The 18,181-nt window shown below is 43.0% G+C and overlaps 1 protein-coding gene across 2 annotated transcripts; it reads right to left on the minus strand.

Annotated features, from left to right (window-relative positions):
* Positions 1-15: 15 nt before the first annotated feature.
* Positions 16-17,962, minus strand: LOC100668859 (2'-5'-oligoadenylate synthase-like protein 2). 2 transcript variants are annotated; one of them, XM_064272298.1, is made up of 6 exons: positions 17,245-17,962; positions 11,279-11,567; positions 10,046-10,206; positions 8,233-8,474; positions 7,618-7,759; positions 16-5,338 (listed from the first exon to the last, which is right to left on the minus strand). In XM_064272298.1, the coding sequence occupies exons 1-6, from the start codon at positions 17,440-17,442 to the stop codon at positions 4,865-4,867; spliced, it is 1,506 nt and encodes a 501-aa protein (XP_064128368.1). In that variant the 5' UTR covers positions 17,443-17,962; the 3' UTR covers positions 16-4,864. The 2 variants fall into 2 exon arrangements, with proteins under 2 accessions (XP_064128368.1, XP_064128367.1); XM_064272297.1 differs by having other exon boundaries at positions 18-5,338; positions 10,046-10,221; positions 17,245-17,957.
* Between the last annotated feature and the right edge of the window lie 219 nt (positions 17,963-18,181).

Below are 18,181 nucleotides of genomic sequence, written 5' to 3' on the forward strand. Positions count from 1 at the left end.
CACCCCCATAACCACTGATAAACTTTGATTTCTATACACTTGCCTGTTCTAGATATTTCAGATAGGTGGGACCATACAATATTTGTCCTTTTGTGACTGATTTATTTCACTCAGCATGGTATTTTCAAGGTTCATTCATGTCATAGCCTGTATCAGGACTCCGTTCCTCTTTATGGTTGAGTAATACTCCATAGTATGTACGTGCCATGTTTTGTTTATCCATTCATCTGTTGATGGACATATAGGTTGCTTCCATTTTGGGCTATTGTGAGTAGTGCTGCAGTGAACACTGGTATACAAGCATCTCTTGCATTTATGCATTTAATGATTATTTTTTACCAGACTCTTAACCTCTCTTTATCCATAAAATGAATTTAATAATAATACCCACCCTTTAGGGTTGTGCGGATTAAGCATGATAATGCATGCAGAACACTGAGCAGAGTAAACACACAGGAAGTACAAGTATTATTATTTATTCACTGAACATATATCATGTGCCTGCTAGGTGCCAGGCACTGTGCTAGGAAGATACAAATAAAATGTGGGTCCTGCCCCAAGGAACTCCCAAAGCAGAGGGAGAGAGAGATGAGAAACGAGATTCTGAGAGCCCAGTGTGATATGCGCTTGGGTAGAATAAAGGGTATGGAAACCTAATGGAAAGCTGGGCAGAAGAGTTTCTTTTGAGTCACAGGTGTTGTCAGTGGATACCTAGTGCAGATGAGTCTTAAAGAATGGGGACCTGGCCAGGAGAAGGGAGCACAGCTGGGTAAAGACCTAGAAGTGTGAACGATCTGGGTGTGTGCCAGGGACTCAGTTGTCAAATACGACTTCATCATGGAGGGTGAGGAGGGGTGAGGTGAAATATGCATCCGGACAGGTGGCAGGGTCAGATCTTAGGGTGCCATTCGTTCATTCAACAAATGTTTATTGAAGGCATACTATGTGCCAGCCAGGTGCTGATGATATAGTAATAAATGAGATACACAAAAATCTCTTCTTGCAGGGTGTTTACGTTCTAATAGTGGAGACAGACAATAAATAAGATAAATAAGTAAAATTGTAGTAGATATGATGGTGATAAGTGCTGAGGAGAAAAAGAAAGCAGGAAAAGGAGTTAAGCGGTACCATGTATGCGGTATGCGGACGTGAGGGTGTTTGTGGTGTTTAGGCGTTCAGTGTTAAATAAGGTGGTTAGGAAAGGCGTACCTGAGAAGGCCCCAGCAGAAAGCGGTGCCGTTTCCCCTGCCATGTGGAGAGACATTATCTGAGAAAATCTAAAGCAAGGATCTCAAATTCTTCCCATCCCTGACTGCACACCCCTTTGCAATGTGACTTTGCAGCTTCTTCTATCAAGAGGCGGTGTGTACCAAGGTATAATAATTAGTCACTATTTGCCTGGAGCAACAGAGGAAGAAGGAGAGTCAGGAATAGGAGGAGGGGATGGAATGTGTGGCTAGTTGCCTCCACAAACAACTGCCTCTTCTGTCACGAGACCAGAAGAAACGGATGGTGCCCCGCTGCCATTACTGAAAATTTTGATCAAAGATTCTATAGAAAAATTCTGATCAAAAGGGGGAAAATGCAGAATAGAATTTCAAACTCTCATGGAATTCAGGATCTCTGGAGCCATGGAGGCTAAATGAACCTCTGACACTCTTGTCCTGAGATAGTCTTTAAACCTTAAACTAAAAATATCTCCTGAAGTCTTTTTAAAACCAAACAATAATTGGTAAAGAATGTCTGCCTTGAGCATTGTGCTGTTTTGAGATCAAACTGACAACAGCAACTGAAAAGATTAGATAGGAACCTTAGGGGGCAGTGAGTTTATGTTAACAGGAGAGGAACAGTTTGTAAAAGAAGGATGAGAATGGTTGCACAACTTGAAGAATGTAATCAATGTCACTGAATTGTACACGGAGAAATTGTTGAATTGGTGTCAGTTCTGCTGTGTATATTCTCAACAGCAACAACAACAACAAAAGAGGTGGTGCCTATTTTCTGTCCCTTGATCAGGGCTTGGCCATGTGCCTCGTTTTGACCAACAGGACATTAGCAAATGTGATATATGCAGAGGCTTAAAAAGAGAAACACATAGTCAAGGCATTCCTGTTTTTCCAGCTGATATCCGGCCAATTGCCAGACATGTGAGTTAGGTTGCTAAAGTCCTTCAGCTTCAGGTGAGCCAGTTCAGACCAGAAAAACTGCTCAGCCAACCCACAGAGGCATGAACAAATAAATGGGTGTTTTCAGTTGGTTTGTCATGCAGTGTAAGGTAGCTGACACACTCTCTGGCATCGTTAGAGTTCTTTGATGCAGCTGTGCCTAAAGCTGGAAACTCCTGGACTCTTATGAGTCGTTGTCATTGCTGTTGGCTCCAACTCATGACGACCTTATTTATAACAGAACAAATTGTTTCCTGGTCCTGCATCATTTTCAGGATTATGGGTATGTTTGAGTCACTTGTTGCCACTTTTGTGTAGTTTCTTCCAACCTAGGAGGCTCATCTTCCAGCACTATATTGGACAATATTCTGTTGTGGTCCATAGGGTTTTATTGGCTGATTTTTGGAAATAGATCCCCAGGACTTTCTTCCTAGTCTTTTTTCTTAATTGCTGGAAACTGTCCAGCATAGGTGACCCTGCTTTTTGCAATACTGGTGGGATAGTTTCCAGCACCACAATGACACTTAAGCCACTGCAGTATGTATGACACACTGACAGATGGGCTATGGGCCATTACATTCTACTTATTTTTGCTTAAACTAATTTAATTGGGTCTCTTTTACTTGCAACCCAAAAGATCCCTGATGATGCAAGATTGAATGGACTGTAAGGACAATGGTCAGGAAAGTTGAAGGCATTGAACAGAGAGGAACTGGCAGGCTTGACCTTGGGTTCTAGGTTGGATAGAAAAAGAAGTGAATCCAGGGTGGAGAAGAAATGGAAGGGTCAGTAGTTCAAGGTTCTTTCTCCCTTGAAACCCTAAGTTTTCGTTCTCTGAATCTCTTGTTGGAGTTAGATCAAATTCATTGGTTTCCTCCTGGTATTCCCCAGTGATGCTGAGCTCATGTTACCTTATATTAGCCTGTTTCCCAGAAGCCCCCAGAAATCCAAGAGCTGTGAACCTTGTTTAAAGGTAGGCAAACTATCCCTTACCTGATCATCATCATAATTTATCTCCTTTCATTCTGGCAAAACAGAGCTTAGTTGGGCTCGCGGATCTCAGGAGTTTTCTTCTTGTAATGTCTGGGACACCATGGAATAAAGCTACATCCGATCTTAAGTCTCACATCGCACATTCTATTCACCCGCTATCCTGGTGGGCCTTGACTCCATCCAATTCTTCCACCCCCACTCCTACCCCTAGCCCAAACCATCATCATCTCCTTACTTGGATGACTACAACAGCTTTCTAAAGTGGGTCTCTGCTCTTGCCCCCTTTCTGAAATCCATTCTGTCAGTTCTCGTACATGTCAAACTCTTTCCTTTCTCCAGGGTTCAGATGATCCAAGTCCCTTCAACTCTCCCCTTCTCAATTTGTTTCTTTCATATCCATGATCGTAATTTCGCTCTATATTGTTCATCTGTGCTTTTCTGGAGCCTATCTCTCTCACTAGAAACTAGAACAAAACCGCATCTACCGGTTAAACCCAGCAGCTATTTCTATCTTTTAAGTCCCCTTCCTGTATTAGCCCCCAGGCATCATCGTTTTGTACCATTTTAGCTCAAGTCAGTGCAGGATTTTACAGTTTATAAAATGCCTTCACAACCATTATCACATCTTCACAGTGACCTTGTGAGGTAAGCATTACAATCAATGTGTTTCCCCTCTTTTACATGAGGAAGTTGAGGTCAATGAAACTGAGTGACTGGTCCAAGGACCCACTGCTAGGAAGAGGTAGATCTAGGAAAGGCATGATAAGCAGAAGGAACAACACGTGCAAGGGCTCAGAGGCAAGAAACAGTATGATACATTTGGGGCATTGCATGCTGTTGAGTATAGAGTTGAGTATTGGGGTTTAGGCTACTAGAGTAAGCAAGGGGGAGCTGTGGGCCATTAAGGGAGGCAGCATCACCTATTGGTTAAGACCACTGGCTCTGGTCAGATGTACACTATCTTGAGTCTCAGCTGTGCTAATTATTAGCTGTGTGACCTTGACCAAGACCCTTTACCTGTCTGAGCTTCCATTTCCTCATCTGTGAAATGGGGGCTATGGTATCAATTTAAGCTTGTTGTGAGAATAAATTGCTTGCCAATGACTCTGTACTATTCCTGAAACACAGTAAATGCTCCAGAAACAATACTTCCCCATCTCCAGGACTGAAAACATGATTGGTTTATAGCCTAATGAGTCAATTCTATCCTGAGTCGGGTGGCCATCCCTGGTCCTATCAGCTGTGGCCAAAGGGATAAAGTTATTTGATGTGAACAATAGTATTGAGGGGATTAGATAACCTCTGACTTAGAGGTTTGAGTGTTGAGAAATGAACTCATGGGAGTAAAACAGAGTTGACTCAAAGTCGTGGAGCTGTGAATCAGCATTCTGTGTTCGGGGAATTGCAAGTATTTTGGTATGCCTGGAGCATAGGATGTGTTTTGAGAGTGTGAGGGGCTGTAGAGATATAAGCAAGGGCTAGATTGTCAAGGACTCTGAATGCCAAGTAAAGGGACTTGAACTTTATTCTGTAGGTAATGGGGAGCCATTGGAGGATTTTAAACAGGGGAGGGGTACATTCATATTTATGCTTCAAAAGATCACAGTGGTCAGGGTAGAAGGGGTGGGATGGGGAGATAGGATCATTAGGAGTCTAGATCATAGGCAACCCTGTCACGGCCACCCCTGGGGACTTGCAGGCACTTGTCAGCCTCTCCTAATTAGGGTGATGGTGTCACAGTCCTTGATCTGCAAGTCTCTGAGGCTGAGATGATTCCGCAGGTTCCGACCTTGGAACTTTAATATCTGATCCTCCAGGCAAGGCCCTCCAGCTGCTTCAATATTTGTTTTCAAGTGCCAGATGAGGCCATCAGGGTGGACGGCATAAGGCCTGTTTTGGCCACTAGGTTCCTTCACAAAGATCTGGATCTCAGGCGGGAAGGTTTCCAGAACCCGGATGCCCACCTTAGAGAAGATGCCATAATCAGCTAGGGTCTTCTGGCTGCTAAGTGGTTGCCGCTTCCCACCAGGCTCCTGGAAGGAAAGGCGCTGGTGCCCGTTGAGGAAAAACATGTTCTTAATCTCTTTTTTCATCTTCCAAATGGGGCTGTAAGGGTTCACAGAGAGTGTCTGGGCCTCTTCCCCACTCTTTTTCACTGTCACCTGAACGTCTCTTGCTGGCTGAAAGGGAGGCAGAGGCAGGTGAGCGTCCCTGGGTGGTCATAGCTGTCTGTTATCTCCAAAGAGACCTTGTAATTTACTGCCCTACCAAGACGTTTTTAAAAGTAAAAGCAAGTCCTATCAATAATTATGTGAGACAACAGGCATAAACTGGTAACGTCCCAGGCAAAGCGGGACATTTGTTGTCTGAGGTTTATAAGACCATTGGGTCATCGTCTGTCCTCCAATTCACCCCATCACAGTAACAACTGGCAACAGTTCTCCAAATGACCACTCCTCATTCAGAGTCCTCCTTGTCCCATGGGGATAATATTAGTACTCATAGCACCACCCAGCTATTGTGAGAATAAATGATTTCACCTATGTGAGACACCGGTTGCAGTGTGCAAAGACATATAATGTATTCAAGAATATCCACTGTAGTAGCCAAAGTCTGACAGCATCCTAAAAATCCATCAGTAGGGTGCTGGTTATATAAATCAAGGTACTTTTATGCAGTGGATTATGATATAGCTGTTAAAAAGATCAATTAGTTGAGGATAACTATATGTTCCCATTTGTCTGGGGCAGTCCTGATCCATGTCTATTGTCCTGGCTTTTACTATCACCCCCTTTCACTCTCAATAGTATTCTGGTTTGAACTTTATATTTTACGATTACATCTATTAGGTCTATGTGTCTGGATATGGAATTGTCTCAAAGATAATTTATATTAGTTATCAATAGCTTAATGATTTAAGTAAAAAAAGTAAAAATGTGCAAAAAGCAGGATGCATAATCAGACAGACACAGGCAAGAGGTTGTGTATGGATGGCATATCCACGAAAGGAGATGAAAGAAACTGATCTGTGAGGTCTGGGAGGTTGTAGAACTGAGTCTGGGGGTTAAGATGAAAGGAAGGCTTGCTGTTAATTATGTGTCTTTTAACAGTTGATATTTTTAATACTATGAACATGTGTTATCTTTTCACAAACTGCAAAATAATAGTGTCATGGATTGAATTGTGTCCCTCCAAAATATCTGTCAACTTGGCTAGGTCATGATTCCCTTGTATGATTGTCTACCATTTTATCTTCGGATGTGATTTCTCTGTGTGTTGTAAATCCTGTCACCATGCTGTTAATGAGATGAAATATCGGCAATTATACTGATGAGATCTACAAGATTAGGTAGTGTCTTAAGCCAATCTCTTTTGAGATATAAAAAAGAGAAGTGAGCAGAGAGACATGGGAACCTCATACCACCAAGAGAGCAGCGCCAGGAGCAGAGCGTGTCCTTTGGACCTGAGGTTCCTGTACTGAGATGCTCCCAGACTAAGTGAACACTGATGGCAAGGACCTTCCTCCAGAGCTGATGGAGAGAGAAGGACTTCCCCTAGAGCTGGTGCCCTGAATTCAGACTTGTAGCCTACTGGACTGTGAGAGAATAAACTTCTCTTTGTTAAAGCCATCCATGTGTGGCATTTCTGTTACAACAGCACTACATGACTAAGACAAATAGTAATAATGATAATAATAATAACAACAATGAAGTTTATGTGGAGGGCACTCTGGTGAAGTTGGAAGTATTGGCCTGTTCTGTGAATCTTACTACCCAGAGGCCTCTTGGACATTCACGGCTAATGGGTCATGGCTAGGTGGTAGGCCCCTCTGCTGCTTTGGGCATCTGACTTGCTTCAGGTTCTTCAGGGTTGCCTTTGCAGCCAGGCTCAGACTTTCCCTGCAGGATTTGAAATGCGGTTCCTGGTGAATAGCTCACTGTGGGAGTAGCAGGTTGGGGAAATTAGGTCTCTGAGTGAGCTCATAAGCAGAGTCCTCGTCTACGAACCTGGATTCCTATGTAACATTCAGACTTAGGATGGCTGTGATCCATCCATAAGGAGACAGCACAGCTGGAGTTGTCTTCAAGGGAACGCAGTGCTATTCCTGCATCATTTTTTTTGGATGTATCTATTAAATCTCCTGTTTTAATTGTAAGATGTTAAGGTTCTGACAATCCAAAATAGGGGAAGAGTTCTCTCACAGGATGTATGTTTGTGAGTAAATTATTTGGCTACATCTCTCAATTGGCTACTGAGCAGGGCAGGGATGTTCTGCCCATTTTCCAGGGGAAAGAGGTGAGGCCCAGGCGTTTTCAGGATAAGAGGAGGAAATGCAGATCTCTAGGGCAGGTGTTGCCTGTGGGGAGGACTTGAGGGTGCTGTGGTAGGAGTTGTGGGAGATTCATGGGGAGTTGAAATGAAGAGAGCGTTGAGTCATGACTGTGGAGTGGGCTCATACCTGTATGTGCCAGCCCTGGCCGGGGTCTTCAATGTCACAGCAGGGCTGCCGTAGGCAGTGAACAGCTTCTTTGGCCACTAAGTCCCATCTCTTCCCCTTTCCTAGATTGTTGGTCGGGTCAGCTGGGTCCAGGATGATGGGTCTGGGAGAGAGAAGCGGTAGGTCTGGGCTACATTTATGGTTCTGGCCTTTGCAGCTCAGAGGTGTTGGATGCCTGCCTTGTGTAGGTGGGCTCCCTGCATGGTGAAACTCTTGGTTCAAGATTAGGGATGTAACCAGTGCAGGCCCAATCAAGGCTTATCTCAGAACTTTTGCTTGTAATGCTGGGGCAAAGGTACATTGGAAGATCCATATCCAGATGGGAAGCCTGGACCTCACACAGCCTTGAAGGAATTACCCTGAAGTCAAAGCTGAAAGCCTAGGAATGGCTGAGCTGAGTGATTCCATCTTGGGACTCTGGTGACGTAGTGACCACCTAGATCACAACATATCTGAAGCTTCAGTTATCTTTGGAATTTTTGGTTACAAGGCCAATAAATTCCTTTTATTTTTAAAACTGTCTGAGTTGGATTTTCTACCCCTTGTAGTTGAAGTTAACACGATCAACACACTCACCTGCATTCCTTCAACTTTTGTTTGAGATAGTTTCTGACAATCTCATTTTGGAAATCATAGTACTTGGTCCAGTATATACAGATGTCTTCATGATCTCTGAGGAGTTTCATCACAGCCACAAACCCTTCATCCATGTCGAAGTTCTCACTTTCATCTGTACCCATTTCCCAGGCGTAGATGGTCAGTAGCTCCAGTGCATATTTTGAAGGCAATTGTACTTTTCGATATTTAGGCTTCAAGTGCTGTTGGAAGAAAAAGAGCAAGAGACAATCCACCTGGAGCAAAGGAGAATGAAGAACACCAGAGACACAAGGTAATTATGAGCCCAAGAGACAGAAAGGGCCATGTAAACCAGAGACTACATCAGCCTGAGACCAGAAGAACTAGATGGTGCCTGGCTACAACCAATGACTGCCCTGACAGGGAACACAACAGAGAACCCCTGAGGGAGCAGGAGAGCAGTGGGAGGCAGACACCAAATTCTCGTAAAAAAACCCTAGACTTAATGGTTTGACTAAGACTAGAAGGATCCTGGTGGTCACGGTCCCCAGACCTTCTGTTAGCCCAGTACAGGAACCATTCCCAAAGCCAACTCTGCAGACAGGGATTGGACTGGACAATGGGATAGAAAATGATACTGGTGAAGAATGAGCTTCTTGGATCAAGTAGACACATGTGGGCAGCTCCTGTCTGGAGGGGAGATGAGAGGGCAGAGAGGGTCAGAAGCTGGCAAAATGGACATAAAAAGAGAGAGTGGGGGGAAGGAGTATGCTGTCTCATTAGGGGGAGAGCAATTAGGAATATATACTACTGTGTATATAAATTTTTCTATGAGGGACTGACTGAATTTGTAAACTTTCACATAAAGCACACTAAAAATTAAAAAAAAGAGAGAGCAGGAGAGAGACACTGACACAGAGAGAGAGAGAGAGAGAGAGAGAGAGAGAGAGAGAGATTGCTGCCTGGTAATTTCTAGTTTACTGTTTCCAGGCCTTAGTAATACTTCATCAACTTTATTTTCCATCATGTACACTCATGAAATTTTACATGGGCACTGCTCCTCAGAAGATAACAGAATATAATGGCAAACAATGACAGTAATGTTATGGATTGAATTGTACTCCCCCCCCAAATATGTATTAAAATCCTAACACCTATATCCTTAAATATGACCCTGTTTGTTAATGGAGCCCTGGTAGTGCAGCGGTTAAGAGCTTCGCTGCTAACCAAAAGGTTGGCAGTTCAAATCTACTAGTTGTTCCTTGGAAACTTTATGGGGCAGTTCTTCTCTGTCCTATAGGGTCACTATGGGTTGGAATCAACTCGATAGTAACATGTTAGGGTGGGTCCTAAACCTAATTCCTTCTGAGTTATCAAAAAAGAATAGACACAGAGACACTCACAGGGCGAAGACAGATGCCATGTGAGGACCCGTCTACAAGCAAAGGAACACCAAGGAATACCAAAGATTAATGGCAGTCACCAAACACTAGAAGTTCATAGAAAGAATCGACATGATCAAGACCCTGTTACCTCCAGAAGAGTCAGAAAAGAAATTTATTCTCTTTAAAGCCAACCACTTATGGTACTTCTGTTATGGCAGCAGTAGCAAACTGAGACAAATAATAGCTGTCCTTCACATTGCCCAGTGCTCTGTGTATAAATAGCTTCAAATTATACTATCTCCACACTATTTAACCTGCCCCCTATGGTTGGACTGTTGAGTTGTTTCTATTTTTTTTCTTTGTGAAAATATGCTGTGATGCACTGCCACCCCATCTCTGCACCTCGCAGCCTGGCCCCCCTCCCTCACCTGCAGGTACCAGTGCTTCACCAGGCGCAGGAGACTCTTCAGCTTAGTAGGGCAGCTTTTTACAAAGTGCTTCTGTAGCTCTGTGAAGCTTGATGAGAACTCCCCAGGTTGGCCGGCACTGGTTATTAAGTCTTCATAGACTTCCGGTGATGGTTTAGTGTCTGGGCAAAAGGATCCTGAGAAGAGAAAAGTAGCTGGTTAGGAAAATCTATCCTTTGAGATGAAGAAGACAGGAAAAGAAGCACTGCACGTGGAATGTGCATGAATTATTTCATGCAGTCCTCCCTACAGCAATATTATTCTTTCTATTTTACGACTAAATAAATGGAGGCCTAGATAGTTTGGTAAGCAAAAACAAACAAACAGAAAACCAAATCTGTGGCTGTTGAGTTGATTCTGACCCGTAGTGACCCGTGTGTAACAGAGTAGAACTGCTCCATAGGGTTTTCTTGGCTGTAATCTACGGAAGCAGATCGCCAGGCTTTCTTTCTTCCATGGCTTTGCCAGGTGGGTTTAAACTGCCAGCCTTTAGGTTAATAGTTAAGCGGATCTGCTTGCACCACCCAGGAACCTAGACGTTTTGGTAGCACACCCAACAGTCACATAGATTTTAAATAACTCGCATTGACCAAAGACTTACCATGTGTGAAGCACTGGGCTAAGCTCATGGAATCCTCAGAACAGCTCCATGAAGTCGATAAAATTAAGTGGAACCATAGGAAATTAGCAGTTTTATAGGTCCAACATGGTCAAATATCCTAAGGCTCAACCTGACATTATTATCTCATCTAACACGTTAGTGACTAAGTCTTGGAGGAGTTAAATAGCTTGCCCAAAGTCACACAACTGATAAGTCTTGGAGTCAAAATTTGAAAACACTAAGAGCCCTGTTTTAAAAGGTTATTCCAACCTAGTTCTGTCTGTCTCCAAAGACCTTGAAGTGCTTCCTCAACCCATCGCTTCTTATGGGGTCAGAGAGGAATCTAATCCTTGGGTTGAGTGGGACTCCAATATTTGGGAGAAAGCACCTTTCCGCATGAAACAGTTGAACATGGCTACACATGCATTTACAGGAGGATTTAATCCTCAAGTATAGCTCCAATCATTTCCTCCCCCAAAACAGCAAACTCCAATCTTTCCTCATTGGTTTCTACTTTGCCAAACCACCCCCAAGATCAGGTTGGTGAAGGGGCCTTGACTGGTTTCTCTGGACTCAAACCATTGTGTCTTTACCCAGAGCATTGAAAGCTGGGAGCACATCCACCCAAATGGCTTCGCTGCTTTTCCTGGACTGGACCCGGAAGGACAGGGAACGAGGAGCCCTGGCCCTCTCTCTGGGCTGGACCAGTGATATATTGTAGGCCAGACTCCTACTACGGTGATCCAATTTCTCCTGGATGAAGTGGATGATGTCTTTTCGGAGCTGGGCCAGGTTTTGAAAGCTGGAGAAGCAGCTCAAGAACAGGACCATGTCCACGTCGGAGCTGTAGTTCAACGTCGTCCCCTTCCCTGAGGAGCCACCCTGTGGGGGACAACAATATTCAGCTTCACCTCCACTGAGCCCTGGTGCCTGAGTTTGGAGGTGAGTCAGAAACATCAAAATTGGGCCATTTACACAGGTTCCAAAAGGGGCCCTTGGTTTCCATCATATACAGTGGTTTTTGCTGTGGGTATTACTATGTCTTTTTATCGATAAAAAAAAAATTAATTTTTTTAATTTTTATTTTAGAGACAATAAATACTTGCTAAACAATTCAAAGAATATAAATAAAATGTAAAACCTCATTCTACCCCAGGCTCTAAACCCCACTTCCAGAGGCAGCCACAGTTACCACCTTCTTATATATCACTCTGTAGATGTTCTACACCTATCCAGCATGGTAGCCAAATGCCACATGTATCTATTTAAATTATTAAAATTAAACGACATAAAATATTTGGCTCCCCAGTCACACTTGCTCATTTCAAGGGCTCAATAGCCACACGTGGCTAGTGGCTACTATATTGGACAGCATAGATATAGAATGTTTCCATCATTGTAGAAAGTTCTGTTGAACAGCTCTGGCCTAAACACATTTTTCTGTATATGCTTTGTATGTATCTTATGTGTGTGTGTATATGTGTGTGTGTGTATAATTAAAAATTATCTTAAAATAATCCTATATTCACAGGACATTGTAAAAAGAGTACCAAGAGGGCTGGTATACCCATCAACCAGTTCCCCTCAATGGTTAGATTTTAAATAAATATAGTAGAATATCAAAACCAGGAAATTGGCATTGATACCATGTGTGTGTATAGTTGTATGACATTTTGTCACATGTGTAGCTTCCTGTAACTACCACTGCAATCAAGATACAGAGCTATCCTAGCACCACTGAGATCTCCCTCATGCTACTGTTTTATAGTCACACTCCCCTCCCTCCCTGCCACCATGCCTAAGCCCTGGAAGCCACCCATCTGGTTTATAGCTCAATAATTTTGTCATTTAGAGAATGTTATATAAATGGAATCATACTTTGTGACCTTTTGAAATTGAATTTTTTCCCCACTCAGTATAATGCCCATAATATCTACCCATGTTATTTTGTGTATTAACAGTTTATTCCATCATAATTACCCTTGTTACGGTTTCAACTTCATTCTCCAACTACCTGCTATTACTTACTTTTCAGAGCCCTCAGGTTCTTGCTTTTTGTCCTCTGTCTGGAGTTTTAGTTGTAATCTGTGAGATAGTTTGTATGCGGCTTACTCTATCTCAGCTTGCATCAGAAGTTTACAATCACTTTTAAAATAAATGTATTTATAAATACATGTAAAATAAAATGTTTTCTAGTTATTTAAAAACACTTAAAATGTGATCATAAAAAAAAAAACCAAGCCCGTTGTTGAGTTGATTTCGACTCATAGCGACCCTATAGGACACAGTAGAACTGCCCCATAGGGTTTCCAAGGAGCGGTTGGTGGATTTGAACTGCTGATCTTTTGATTAGTAGCCGAGCTCTTAACCACTGTGCCACCAGAGCTCCAATGTGATCATAGTACACTAAACTGTTAGTAGTGTTATCTATGAATTGTATGGTCATTCATTTCGTAATTTTCACTATTTTTCTATATTTTTTTGATTAAACCCTGACACACATGGGTCACCATGAGCTGGAATCCACTCGATAGCAACTAAGAACAACAGATGTATAACGAAAAAATCATGACCCCCCAGGATTATGGTCTAAGACATCCTTCTGAACTGGGACTGAAGCCATTTTCTGAGACTACCTTTCAGCCAAACCATAGGGAGGCTCCTAAAATAAACAATAACATCTGAGAGGAACGTGCTCCTTAGAACAATCAATTATAGGAGATCAAAAGGGCAGCATTTGCCCAAAAGCAAAGATGAGAAGGCAGGGAGGGGTGGAAAATCAGGACAAAAGGAAATAGGAACCTGGGACAGAAGTGGGAAGAGTGCTGACACATCGTGGGAAACGAAATCAATGTCATGGGACACTTTATGTACAAACCATCGAACGGGAAACTAAATCGCTCTGTAAACTTTCACTTAATGCACAGTTAAAAAACAGAGTATAAAGGCTTAAAAATACTGCTAAGGTATATAAAATATGCATTTGAATAGTCTGTTAACAGAGGAGTTACCTGATAAACTTTCTGAAGGACACAAAAAAAAAAAAAAAAAAAAAAAACCATGAAGTAATTTTGACTTCAGATCTGCTACTGATTCTTGTTGTTGTTAGGTGCCACGGAGTCAGTTACAACTCATAGCAGCACTGTAGGACAGAGTAGAACTGCCCCATAAGGTTTCCAAGGAGCATCTGGTGGATTCAAACTGCTGACTTTTTGGTTAGCAGCCATAGCTTTTAACCATTGTGCCACCAGTGCTCCCACTGATTCCTAGGTAACCTTAGTTTAGGCATTGGATTTCATGTCGAGAGGAAAGAGAATAAGGAAGAATGTGGGTGTCAGATGGTGGCATGATTAAGACCAGCAAGAAATGTCCTTGTAAAAGTTACTACCAGTCTCAGAAGACTCTCCAGGCCACTCACAGTGGAAAATCAAAAGGAATCAGCACATTTGACTCTAGAAAAATGTGGCATTCTCACCCCAATTTGGATGGCTAAAACCATGAAGATTAGATGTAACTAAGAAAATCCAGTGCTTATCAAGGTTGAGAAACAAACCTATTGCCGTTGAGTTGACTTGGACTCATAGTGACCTTATAGGACAGTGTAGAACTGCCCCACAGAGTTTCCAAGGAGCGGCTCGTGGATTCAAACTGCCGACCATTTGATTAGCAGTCGAGCTCTTAACCACTGTGTCACCAGGGCTCCGAGGTCGAGAAAAGCAAAGAAAACAGATGTTAAAGTAAGTGCAAGACGTGCAATGGACCTTTCTCTCCTGATAGAGAAACCGAATCTTAAAGCAAATGTTTCCTCATTCCAATTGCTTACTGGCCAATGTTTGTCCAAATAACACTCTGTTCTCAGCACTTTCCATTCGGCTCAAAATAACTGGAGATAGTTAATCCAGGGGAGTTTCAACTTCTGGAAATAAAGACTATTGAGAGAGCAAGATGAAAAGTAAAATAATTTTTTTCCTTTACAAATACTTGACGCATATACCTTCTACAGTGAGATCGGGAACTTCAAGATATTGCCAATTGTAGTAGCATACATAGTAGGTCTTCAGCTGAAATACAGCACATTTGACTCAATGAGAGAGCTTTATCTAGAATGTATATTAAAGTATTTGAACACTTTCAAATCCAACCTTAAGAAAATGTGCAATCCTATTTGTAGTTCCAGGCTTTGACGGAATTGATGAAATACCAATTGAGATGTTTCAACAAATGGAGCACTGGAAGTACTCACTCATCTACACCAAGAAATTTGGAAGACAGCTACCTGGCCAACCAACTGGAAGAGATCCATATTTATGCCTATTCCCCCAAAAGATGATTCAACCAAAATTAAAAGTTATCAAACAGTATCATTGTTATCACAGGCAAGTAAAATTTTGCTGAAGGCCATTCAAAAGTGGCTGCAGCAGTAGATCAACAGGGAACTTCCAGAAATCCAAGTTGGATTTAGAAGAGGACATGGAACAAGGGATATCATTGCTGATGTCAGATGGATCTTGGCTGAAAACAGAGAATACCAGAAAGATGTTTACGTGTGTTTTATTGACTATGCAAAGGCATTTGACTGTGTGGATCGTAACAAATTATGAATAACATTGCAAAGAACGGGAATTCCAGAATACTTAATTGTGCTCATGAGGAACCTATATATAAATCAAGAGGCAGTCCTTAGAACAGAACAAGGGGATGCTGTGTGGTTTAAAGTCAGGAAAGGTGTGTGTCAGGGTTGTATCCTTCTACCATACCTATTCAATCTGTATGCTGAGCGAATGAACCAAGAAGCTGGACTATATGAAGAAAACAGAGCATCGGGATTGGAGGAAGACTCATTAACAACCTGCAATATGCAGATAACACAACCTAGCTTGCTGAAAGTGAAGAGGACTTGAAGCACTTACTGATGAAGATCAAATACCACAGCCTTCAGTATGGATTACACCTCAACAAAAAGCAAACAAAAGTCCTCACAACTGGACCACTAAGCAGCATCCTGATAAATGGACAAATGACTGAAGCTTAAGGGATTTCATTTTACATGGATCCACACTCAACACCGGAAACAGCAGTCAAGGAATCAAAAGACGCATTGCATTGGGCAAATCTACTGCAAAAGACCTCTTTAAACTGTTAAAAAAGCAAAGATGTCACCTTAAAGGCTAAGGTGAGCCTGACCCAAGCCATGGTATTTTCGGTTGCCTCATATGCATTTAGAAGCTGGACAACGAATAAGGAAGACCGAAGAAGAATTGACATACTTGAATTGTGGTGTTGGCGAAGAATACTGATTATACCATGGACCGCCAGAAGAATGAACAAATCTGTTTTGGAAAAAGTATAGCCAGAATGCTCCTTAGAAGCAAGAATGGCAAGACTTTGTCTCATATACTTTGGGCCTATTACCAGGAGAGACCAGCCCCTGGAGAAGGAAATCATGCTTGGTAAAGTAGAGGGTCAGTGAAAAAGAGGAAGACCCTCAACGAGATGAATTGACACAGTGGCTGCAACAATGGGCTCAAGCATTACAGTGATTGTAAAGGATGGCTCAGGACCCGGCAGCGTTTCATTCTATTGCACATAGGGTAGCTACGAGTTGGAACTGACTCAATGGCACCTAACAGCGACAACAACAACTGGTAGTTCTGATCAGAATTTCATTTTCTGGTTTTAGATCCAGAAGGTAAAGATGCTGACGTAGCCCTAGCACAGTGAGAAAAATTGTTGGGGCCATATAGGAAAACCCTTTGTATGCTTAGATGTATGGAAGAGTCAGAGCCCAGATGTGCAAAGTTGTATCTTTCTAGACAACTACGGAAACTTGAATAGCTGGATTTCTGTTAAAGCTCATGGTTTGCTGAAAACAACTGCCAAATCTTTGTTTTTTCCTCTTGAGACTCTTTACGGCCGTGTGTCCTTCCTTTTCAGTCTTATCCTGGCCTGCTGTTTGTTACTGCTCCTCCTACTTACAGCCATTACTTATTTCCGTTACTGTTAGATGTTTTTCATTCCCCAAAATCTAACCTTGTGGTCAAGACACTTTTGATTTAGAGAGATATGTTAAAAGTTGAATTACAATGACCACTTTCCCAAGAGAGGCCACGCTATAAAGGGTGTTGAATCCCACGGTCAGGCCCTATACATCCATGTAATCTATAAAGTACCCTCTGGTATTACATAATAGCTAGGTAGTTTCTAACATACCCAGCACGTGTCATTATAGAACAACTATACAGGAGATTATTCTCATGACTGTGAGGGTAAAGGAGGGTTTCTTAAACAAAAAACAAGAAGCACAAATCTTGCAGAGGTCTGCTATCCCTAGTCCACCTTGGCTCTCAGAGAGAGCCATCGTCACCATTCTTCACATTTGTAGAACAACTTACTGCTTAAAATCGCGTTTTCATCCTTTAGTCCATTTATTACTCATAACAATTTCGAGTTGAGGAGAAGGTCAAGGCTCAGAGAGATGATGTGACCCCACCTTCCAAGGTCACCCCGCCCCAAAGGGGCAGAGCTGCGATTCGGATGCCCAGATTCCCCCAGTACTCACCTTCACCACCTTCAGCACCCTGACTTCTTGGTCCAGAACCAACTCATCACGGAAGCACTGATCCCGCAGAAACCGTTCGATTCTCTGCCAGGCATCCTGCACTTCCTCCTTCCAGTCCCCCTGGGGCTGAAGGCTGTGGCTCACGAAGGCATCTAGCCGGTCTGCAGGAGTCTCATACAGGTTCTGGAGGTGCTCCATCTTGGCAGAATCAGGCTGTGCCTTGGAATCAATCCTCTCTGCTCTGCCCAGCCCTTTAAAATAAAGAGACACGCTCTAGCCTTTCTCTCGCAGGCAAAAGGTCGAAGAGACAGGAAAAAAAAAGTGTGGGAATAGAGAAGGCTTTATCCTCCTCTCTTGGAGTGCAGAGAGGTCCAGGATTTCCCCCAGCAGCCACTGCTACTCCCTCCCTGGGCACGTTAAGCTCAGTAGCCAGGCCTTCTGCAGCTCCGCCTTGCTCCCTTGACGTTTGGAAACTGAAACTGAGTTTGCAGAGCTGGGCGTTTCTCTTTCTGCTTAAGGGTGCCATGGAGATATGTCTCTGCCACGAGCTCTCATCCTGGGATTTTCCCAGTGTTTGGAGCTGGCCTCCCCTCATTCTTCATTTCCTGCCGCAGGGGAAGAGAGAGATAAAGAGAGACTAAGGGAGGGAGCGAAAAAGGAGGAGGAGAGAGAGAGAAAGAAGAGAGACAGGCATTTACAGAGAGAGAGAGAGCTACCCTTAGAGGCGAAGAGACAGCTAGACACACACATGCGTGTGCACACACACAGAGAAAAACACCCCTAGAGGGAGACATTCTCTCTTTCTCTCTCTCTCTCTCACACACACACACACACACACACACACACACACGCAGAGAGAGAGAGAGGGACTGAGCAGGAAAGGCCATGAGAGGGTAGGAGGGAGAGGAGAAGGGGAAGAGAGAGCCAGGGAGGAGAG

The sequence above is a fragment of the Loxodonta africana genome, chromosome 19, assembly GCF_030014295.1.
Source record: "Loxodonta africana isolate mLoxAfr1 chromosome 19, mLoxAfr1.hap2, whole genome shotgun sequence".
Taxonomy (NCBI): Eukaryota; Metazoa; Chordata; class Mammalia; order Proboscidea; family Elephantidae; genus Loxodonta; species Loxodonta africana.